The 10,374-nt window shown below is 40.1% G+C and overlaps 1 protein-coding gene across 6 annotated transcripts in view; it reads right to left on the reverse strand.

Moving 5' to 3' along the window:
* The window catches only part of PPP4R3A (protein phosphatase 4 regulatory subunit 3A), a 45,538-nt gene extending 35,415 nt beyond the window's left edge, over positions 1–10,123 (reverse strand). For 5 of the 6 annotated variants that reach the window (XM_050897074.1, XM_050897070.1, XM_050897069.1 and 2 more), the window contains exons 1-2: positions 9,394–10,123; positions 790–845 (exon numbers count right to left, since the gene is read on the reverse strand). In XM_050897074.1, coding sequence (XP_050753031.1) covers positions 790–845; positions 9,394–9,535 — 198 coding nt within the window. In that variant the 5' untranslated portion in view covers positions 9,536–10,123. The remainder of the gene's footprint in view (positions 1–789; positions 846–9,393) is intronic. The other variant, XM_050897073.1, reaches the window with a different exon arrangement.
* Between the last annotated feature and the right edge of the window lie 251 nt (positions 10,124–10,374).

Consider the following 10,374-nt stretch of genomic DNA (forward strand, 5'->3'; position numbering starts at 1 on the left):
TGAGCAAAACTACAGTATGTCTATGCTTATAATAAACTATTAAAGCTGAAGACTGAAGAGTGGTTTAATACATTAACTGTACTTGACAGGATTTTAGCAAGTCTGAGCTGACCAGACAGGCAACAAAATACAATCTGGTTCAGCATTTCTAAACCTCTAAGGGTAATTCTCAGCATCCATGAGATAAGAACAGCAAACAAAGTGCAAGACCTACAGTTCTCACCCATCTCAGCAGCACTCTTTAGGGGCTCACAATGTATGGCTTAAATAACTGAAGCAAGGTGCACACTAGAGGTGAGAAGCTGTTTTGATGTCTACAGAATGCTTTGAAGCAGTAGTAACCCATATCCATCTTCCAAGTAAAAGCCAAACAAAGGTAAACATGCAAATAGCTTTAAAGCCTTCTAGTCTTCTCTTAAATAAAATACATTGAAAGTTGTAGTATCTGAAATATAAAGAAGAAAAAAGCCAGATGATATTAAGTTTCAGATACTATAAACCTCAGGAGCCTCAGCTACTTTGTGATTTTCACAACTATGCTTTGCTCGTCTCTCCCAAAGCATTTTTTGGTATAAAACAGAGTCCAAGTTATCTACATAAAACTTCAGAAAAAATGCAGAGAAATAACACACATGTATCATGAAATGCACAAAAATGTTGAGAACTACTTTGCCTCCTATTTATATATTATATATATATAATATAATTTACAATAGAGGCAAAAAAATTACTATACTGCTGAAGTTAAAGAACCTGCCTTTAAATGTGAAGGGAAAAAAGTATGTTTACCTGTTGCTTCTGGTACGCAGTGTTCGGGTTAATTTTGGACTCCAAAAGAAGAGAGCCTAGAAGAAATAAAGTTCCACTTATTTACATGTGTACTAAAATTTCAATCTCAACATGAATTTTCTGATCACTCTTTCCTCAAGTAGGTATTAACACCTTTCCTCCCAACAATAAGCCTATTAGACCCATATTCTACAGCTTTATATTTCATTTTTCCCTCAAAGATATTGTTCACATATGTCATGGTTTAACCCCAGACAGAATGTACAGAACATTCAAGAGTGTTTTAATGACTGGATTTTTAACCTCTTTCTTATTCTGAGTAATGACTTCTCCACAAAAAATTTTTTTAGAGATGATAAAGTCTGCAAAAAATCAGCACACAAAAAGCATCACAACTGCATTCCGATTGATCACCTATGGTCATTTTGTACAAAATTTGCTAATCATGTGGTATTTGTTCTTAAAGTTTAGCTAAAACACTTATATTAGTTTGCTGGAAAGCATATCTATAAACTAATGCTTAGAGCGGCAACCATTGTGACTGCCAATACCAAAAAACTTCAGACACGATAAACTTAGGAACAATGGTTTCACAGCAGCTTATACCGATTTAAAACATAGAACAGCAATTCCATTTTCATGTCTGTGTTTTCTTGCCCTTCCTTTTGCATAAGTGTTAGTACATGACATATTTAAATGGTTTGGAGGGTTGATCTAGGTGAAGAAAACCCCTAAAACTGCTTTTATTTTTGGTCCAATCATTTCCCTCATCCACCTTGCTGCTTAGCTGCACAAATGCCAGTGCATGAGGGACTCTTTACAGCCATGACTTAAATTTACGTATCTGCAGAGCTTCATTCAACATACATGAAGAAGTACTGATAAATTAACTTGCATAGTCAGTCTTGTAATTAAAGCATAAGGCTGCAAGCACCCCTTTAAAGAGGCACTTCTCCATTCATTTACCTGCTTAAATTCATTCTTTAAGAAAAGTCTCAACTTGTCAGTTTCATAGCTATAGTTCTAAGGCAGTCTTATATTGCTAGAATATTTGCCAAATATCCTCACAAAATCTACACTAAAGAAAAATTAAAATGCTTCAACCACCTCAAACAGGGAAGCCTGAGAACTTGAAGACAGGACAAGAAAACAAATTACTTGGATTTGAAAAACATACTTGGAATTGAAAATTGTACTTCCAAATCTCACAGCAGAATCAACAATGACTACCTAGTTTTCACTATCTGAAGAGTATACCAATTACAAAATCCACAGCAAAAAATATCCCAAGCCAATGTTTACTAAGTATCACCACCCTCAATCTCATAGGTTACATTTACAAAGAAACCCCACACTTCTTTCCTGAAGTACTACTGACTAATAGATCATAGAATCAGAGTGGTTTGAGTTGGAAGGGACCTTCAAAGATCATCTAGTGCAACCCCCCTGCAATGAGCAGGGACATCTTCAACTAGACCAGGTTGCTCAGAGCCCCATCCAACCTGACCTTGAATGCTTCCAGGGACAGGGCATCTACGACCTCTCTGGGCAACCTGTGCCAGTGTTTTACTACTTTTGTCATAAAAAATGTCTTCCTTTATCCAGTCTGAATCTACCCTCTTTTAGTTTAAAACCATTACCCCTTGTCCTATCACTACAGGCCCTACTAAAATGTTTGTCCTCATCTTTCTTATAAGCCCCCTTTAAGTATTGAAAGGCCACAATAAGGTCTCCCCGGAGCCTTCTCTTCTCCAGGCTGAACAATCCCCTCAGCCTTTCCTCACAGAAGAGGTGTTCCAGCCCTCTGATCATTTTTGTGGCCCTCCTCTGGACCTGCTCCAACAGGTCCGTGTCTTTCCTGTGCTAAGGACTCCAGAGCTGGACACAGTAACTCCAGGTGGGGTCTCACCAGAGCAGAGTAGAGGGGCAGAATCACCTCCCTTGACCTGCTGGGCATGCTTCTTTTGATGCAGCCCAGGATATGGTTGGCCTTCTGGGCTGTGAGTGCACATTGCCAGCTCATGTCCAGCTTTTCATCCACCAGTATCTGCAAGTCCTTCTCGGGAGGGCTGCTCTCAATCCCTTCATCCCCCAGCCTGTATTGATACTGGGGGTTGCACTTGGCCTTGTTGAACCTCATGAGGTTCACACAGGCCCACTTCTCAGGCTTGTCCAGGTCCCTGGGGATGGCATCTCGTCCCTCAGGGTGTCAACAACACCACTGAGCTTGGTGTAATCTGCAAATTTGCTGAGGGTGCATTCGATCCCACTGTCTATGTCACTGATGAAGATGTTAGATTGGGGGAGGTGAGGGAAGAGAGACTGCAGAACCAGATCACAGAACTTCACTTGCTGAAAGAGTGGTGTATCACTAAAGAATTACATAAATATCAGAACAGTTTGCTGTCTGGTAAGAAAGGTTATTACTTCATGAATTTAGAAGCTTTACCAAGGATTTTGACATTCATTAGCTTACTATGAATGTGATAACCAGATACAATTAATTCATCTTTTTTAATTAACAAACTAACTTACCTGTGATAGCTGCTTCTTCCTAATTTCTAAGTTTGTTGTTCTACAAGAAGCAGCCTTCACTAATGAAGTTGGCTTGAGAAGCTATTGCCCTGTCTCAACTGCTCTTGCAGTAAGAGCTGTTTACAAACTCAGATACAATCCAACAACAAAACTGAACTAAACAGCCCTCAAGGGAAAACAAGACACAACAAAAAAGCAATCTCCCCCAAAACCACATATACTACCCTTTCTTTTTTTAAGAGTTTTTCCAGTTTTCTACCCTGCATCAGCTCTGTTAACAAAGCAGCTTATTTGCCCAAGTGCAATAGCATAACTAAAGAAAAAATAAAAATCACAACTATAGAGCAGGACAGAGAAGGAAAACATCTAAGATGAGCTTTACTGATGAATTCAATACACTGTGGTACGTAGGCCATAGTCTCGAGCTTTGAATTTTGGGTTTGCCTAGTGAACATCTAAAACCAGCATTCCCTTTTCCGTTACGATTGTCAGTTACAGGCAGTATTTCACTTCAATCTTACTTTCAGTTTCTAAGCCTCAGCTTCAACTACATGAAGTATTAGAATATTATTTTGTGCTATTAACTTGACTAACTAACTTCTAGAAAGTCTTTACTGTCTAGAAATATTTAATACCAGCAAACATGAATTAGAATCTTGTAAGAATTAAAAGCAATTGATAATTTCAACATTATATTTTAACTGCTGAACACAGATCTACAAACATGGAAATCCTGAAATTAGCAGAATATCATACATAACTTGAAAGCCATGTTTGACAAAATACTATTAAAAAAAATAATCTTGAAGACAATTGAATGCAGACATTTCATCTTCCAGGCTAGAAGCAGGCACTAGAGAATGACCTCTTTAGGAGACTTACCACAAAAGAGCATTTCTTCTTCTCTACTAAACCTGACGCTTGCAGGAAAGACAAATCAAGCCTTATAAGGCTTGACTTGCTTCTCATTACCACATGATTCAACTTATTCCTCACCATTCCAGACAATAACTAGAAAAACATGAATTCGGAAATAGAAACATACTGAAGCATAAACTGTGCTTTATAACGTATAACTGCCCCAAAATCATCCTTCTGGAGAATCTGATGCTCCATTTGTGCAATTTGTTCCCCAAAAAGTGTTCAACGACTCAGAATCAGTGACTATTCTACTAGTTAGTTCAGTGAGTTTATTTACATACAGTAAGTTTTACAGAATGGGGCCCCTTCCTGGTACAAGGCAGTCTTAGGTCTCTGTTACTTGCTTCTGGGAACCAGGCAACAGTAACAGATATCTGTAACACAAATATATTCTTTAGAAAAAGGTTACAGAAATTGAACATACCACAAAGAAAGTTCTTCTCCATTCAAAGTCAATATCAGTATTCTTTCCTAAATACAGTTCAAGATGCTTACTCTTGCATTTGTCATAAGCAATTACTTTGTAGGTATTTTTCTCTTGGTACTATCGTAGAGTACGTTAAGACTATCCAGTCTACTTTATAAAAATACACCAACAAAATTTCATCTTCATTGACCCAATGACTCTATTCAAAGTTAGGTAAGACCTGAAAACTCACCTTAATACAAGCTATGGTTTTAACAAACCCTCCAAAATTATGCAGATCTAGTTATTTTCTAAATTATAGCCTTGAATGAATTTGTAAAGGTAACTGCACAACATTGGTGCCAGAAAGTAACATCTGAAACCACCTATAAAGAAGAAAACATCGATTTGCAGAATTCTGTTATTTGCCACTGTAATGCAATATAGCACAGCTGGGGTTTTTTGTTAGTATACCATCACCATTCTGTGCTGTGAAAGGAATGCATGTATAGGGATAGACTTGCTCAAAAGAGATTACATACAGATACACAACGCTATTTTCAAAGATATTTAGAGAACATCAAATATCCCAATCCAATAGTCTTAAACAACAAATCTGCAGACTTGTTTACATATATGCATACGGAGGAGACCTGCTGATACGGAATACTGCTCCTCTCCCATCAAACTGCTATGTGGATCCTTCCTCAAAAGCAGAAAAGGTACAGTGTCGCTCGTTACCCCTCACCAGTATAAACATGTTTATGTTTACATCAGAATTTCAATTCAAGAGCTGTTTTTTGCAAGAGGCACACAGAGGTTTAAGTTCTGCAATCAGTTCTGCTGCTACTGAATCACAGAAACCAATCCACAGAAAATTAGGAAACAGCTCAAACCAAGGTCCAAGAATGCGCTCTGCATTTGCAAGAGACTATTCCTCAGTCTAATGCATTTCTGAAGGGTTAAACCCAAACATTAAGGAGAGGTGAGAACCAGGAGAAAAGAAACAAACAAAAACAATTGCCCCCCCCCCCATGTTTTTTTCATTTTAACCTGAGGTAAGTACATAACCACAAAATTTTCTGTGTTGCTTTCCTAAAAATAAATAAAATTAATCCTTCAAGTTTGAGCAAGGTAAAGCAAGCTTAGGCCACAAAGCCTTCTGCCAATATTACGGGGTTACTGATATCTAGTCTAAAGAAACAGCGGGATGCAGATGCCTGCCCTGTGGCAGAAATCATTAACATAGAATTCAGAAGTGGCAAACTACAACTTCTGAATAAAAGTGATTAGATAGATAGTTCCTAAAAGATAGCTGGCAAATATGGCCTCCAATGGGGGAGTTCACTTTGGCTTGTCAAAAAGTTCAGTTACAGGACTAGTAAGCTTTAATTAGAAGTTTAAGCCTTCAAATTAACCCAAGTTAGTTGAACAGAAAAGTTCATTTTAGAGGTCACTTCAGTCATCTGGGCTCAGAACAAAAAAAGCAATCTGAAACCATGCAGTGAAAATCTAGAAGCACATAGACATTTTAAGAATGAGGCAGGCCACAGCAGCCTAAAATACCACGTGAGAAACAGGTAAGAAATCAAAGGCTTCTGATTACACACAGAAACTCACGTGGAAGGTGATCGTTTGTAAGAAGAGTTCGCTATTGCTCTACTGCAATTCTAGTAGAATACACTGCAACTAGGAATCACGCAGAGAAACTTTTCAGGGTTTTAAGTAAAAAAGTTAACAGTTGTTTAAGTGTAAAAAAAAAAATACAGTTCCCTGTTTCAAAGCACAATATAGCTGATCTGAAAGCAGTTTATGATACTGCTGTACTATAACAGATTACTCCAAATTGCCTGCAATGACTTGTAAAGTTCAGTGCCTGGGAGCATTAGACATCTCAGATAGCAACACAAATCACTCATCTGCTCTAAATCTTTTCTTTTAAGATGGTATTAAAAAAACACCAACCCAAGGAAAAAAAAACACTCCTACAGACAAAAAAAAAAATTGCACTTTTATTCAGTTCTTATTGCTCCAGTTCCAGATGATAGCTTACCTTGGACCTGGCATACTGATTGTAGCTCCCTTATCTGAACACCCTGACCCTGCCATAAAATCTCAACCACTTGTAAAGCAGCTATGGAACTACACCAAGTCACAGCTGCACAATCAAAAGACTGAACTATGTGCTAGCCCACATGGTCAGCCAAATGAACCTCTGGTAGTTCTGCTGTTGCTCTCCGCACAGCCGAACTGGCCCTTTAACAGGAGTGGGAATTTCCCACACACAGCAGGAACTACTGCTAACATCCCCCACAGCCTCCCCCACTCAGGAAAGGGAGCCTTCAACTTCAGGCAGATCCCGAGGCTTTCAGTCAGCTTCCTGGAGTAAGTCAGTAAGAACATGCCAGCGTGCACAGGATGAATCTCAGCTCAAGCGCTAGGAAAAGGTGGTTTAGAAAAGGAGGAAGGAAGAAGTTTCATTGTGGAAAGAGGAGGAGCTGACAAAGACAATACAAGAACGCAATGGAAACATGGAGGCAAATAGTGTTTAGGTCAGGTTCCTAGTACTTGTATGTTTTTGATAACTAGGCAAAAAAAAAAAAAAAAAAAAAAATCACAGTCAACTACTTCATTTAGTTAAAAAAGCACGCAAGGGAACACACAAATTGCATAGTACCTAAAACACAAGCCTGGCGTTACCTTTTTCTAAACCATTTGCTCACATGTAAAAATTACTATATTTGCCTTCAAAATTAGTCCACAAACAATGGACACTGGGAGTAAACAAAATATAAATCCAATTTTATGTGGTGTTTTCACAAGCAAGTTAGAAAAACTAGCCTATTAATAGAGTGCACATTTACCCAGGACTGATACTACCTACTAAATTAAGAACCTAAGCTCTGTATATTATTCAATACTCTTGAAGTACACGTATGCTGTTTGAGAGAAGTCTAATGTGTGTATCCTATTAAATATACTTCTGTGTATTAGGCACAATTAATAAGTTTGAGCTTTGATTAGAGTATCTTAGCTATGCAACACAAACTAATGACTTCGTCTTTGTTTTGGGATTATTTACACCAATTTGTATTTTCCTCCTTACAGATGTTCATTTACAACAAATAAGCTGGCAACAACAGTCCGATTCAGGTTCTAATCAGTCTTAAGCATACATATCCCACTAAAAGTCAATAAAGGGATTTCAATTTGAATGGGCTACTTCTTCACAAGCAGGTTATGAACTGCAGTTCTTTTGCTTTCTTTTCTAAAAAGAATAAAAAAAAAAAATCAGGAAATTGTTTAGTGTATAGAAGACATGACAGTTTTTAAACATGAGCACAGCAGCCATGTAGACAGAAAGGACTGTATCTACAACAAAATATACTGTAAAGATAAGCCTAAAAATTTAGTGACAACCTTCTTTTTACCTCCCTCCCTCATGCTGAAATTAAACTAAGTCTATTTCCATTTTGAATGTTTTCTCTTACACTATGAAGTTGGCCAAACTATAAATGCATGTTCTTCCGTGTAAAATAAAGAAAATCAAGTATCAATTTAACTTTTTAAAGTATAATCAAGAAACTACAAAACTCTGAGATTCATGCTTATCAGAAGCTTAATTATCAAAATCCTGCTCAGATCAAAGTTTGATTCCTCCATATCAGTTTATGATCTTTGCTGTAGAGATTATTGTAGTTTGTCAGAACTTTCTCAAACAGTAGGAATTAATGATTCTCAAGTTGCTTTTATCCTAGTGCCTACAATTAACAAGCCAAATAAAGAAAATTACAAGGTCTGTTGACAGTCACAAGCTACAACTAGATCTACAGGTCACTAGATACAGTAGCTATATATCTAATGAAGTAATAAGTCACGCACTGACAGACTTTACTAGCAAAGTGGTACATGCTAGATATTGCAAAGTATACATTTTAAAATCTACTCTGATCATAGCAGTCATGAACTCACTTAACGAATAATCAAGACTAGCCCAAACATGTAGCTAGAGGGGTAGATATTACTACTCAACCTATACTATTGTCATATGTTGTCAGAAAATGTGAAGGAAGTTGATAATGCACCGTTTAAAATTTATTTACAGGAAGATCTAGAACTGCTGAAGGACTGAGAACTACCATTCCATAAAAAAAAGCATCTCTGAAAATGCTGTTCTGTCCATTGCATTGTCTTTACTACTATAACAACCGTACTCTGATAACTATTGATGGCTTTTAGAATGTCTTGCATAATTCTTGCTACCAAAGAAAAGGGGGGAGGGAAAAAAAAAAGGTGTTAGCCATCCAATGACCTTTGAAAAACTTATACTAAAAAACATGATCTAAGTTTTGAACAACTCCTTTCACAAGGGGATTGTTTCCAGAAATATCTAAAGGGGAATATATCACAATGATCAGTTTTGAAACTGGAATGCAGTGGGCATCTAGCAATACATCACTAGATAACCAAACCTATACAAGATCTACAAGACCTGAACGTACTTTGTATGCAACACTGTGTATTCACTATGAACCAAGTGCCTACTATGCTTGCACTCGATGGCAATCTTCCATTTCTTTCCCTTGACCTACCACAAATGAACTATGGTTAGCACCTACTTGCTTTTAGGAATCACATTTGAATTATGCAGCAAAACATTAAGGCAACAGACACAAAGCTAAGCCCAGTTCCTTTTCTGGATAGGATGAGGAAAGATTGTACCTTCAGACATAAACACTTACCATCACTCTCTGCCCTGACTAGCAGGGACATGCCCTTGAGCCTCTCCACGTAGCAAGAGGACACATGCCCTGTGCCTCGATCATCCCACTGGCGGTCCTCATTTAGCGTGTAAACCTTCACCCTCCGCCGGGTGTCAGTCATCCTGCCGCCTGCCACACCACAGCCACCACTCTGGCTTGCAATTGCTGGAGGAGCAGGAGGCTGGTCGGGGGCTAGGCCCCCCTCAAAGGAGGGGAGCAGGAAAGAAGGTAGCAGCCCCACACGGGCACGCCAAGCAAGCTCTTCTTACTCCTCTTCAGTTCTCCAACGGGATCCTCATTATCGAGGGTAACAGAGGATTGGGAAGCGCAGGGGAAGAGGGGGAACAAGAAAAGGGGTGAAGATGTGAAAGGGGAGCTGCTCCCGGCACAGTCAGGCCCTGCACAAAAGGCGAGTAAGCCTACGCAGGGGAGAGCTGCAGAGAGGAGAAAGGCTCTTTGCAGAGTGAAGGGCAGGCAGGAGAGGCGGTGAAGAAGAGATACTGGAGGAGAAGTGGATCCACAGGAGTGGAAGCAGCGGTGGACAGCAGATGGCACGGGCAGCAACGGGCAGCCGGCCCGGCGTGACAGGAGCCGGCGACCCTGGAGGCCGGGGCCCTGGCGAGGGAAGCAGGCGGGAGGCTGGCGAGGCCGGGGTGAAGCAGGCGGGGGGAGGCAAGCGGGAGAGGGGCCGCTCGCCCCGGCCTGGAGCTCGGCTCTATTGTGCAGCAGCTGCCCAGGCCCGAAGCCCCTCGCTCGCCGTTCGTCAGCGCGGGGCTTCGAGGAGCCGCCCTCCTTCCCGCCGGGGCTGGCCGCGGCCTGCGGGCACTGCCTGTCCCGGGGCGGGATGAAGCGGGCGGGCGGGCTCAGCGCCCCGTCTTCCCCATGGGCTCCCGTTGCAGGCGGCTGCTTCACTCCCAGCCCGACTCCGCCGCCATATTCTTCTTCCTCTTCTTCCTCCTC

This window comes from Gymnogyps californianus, chromosome 5 (assembly GCF_018139145.2).
Source record: "Gymnogyps californianus isolate 813 chromosome 5, ASM1813914v2, whole genome shotgun sequence".
Lineage (NCBI taxonomy): Eukaryota > Metazoa > Chordata > Aves > Accipitriformes > Cathartidae > Gymnogyps > Gymnogyps californianus.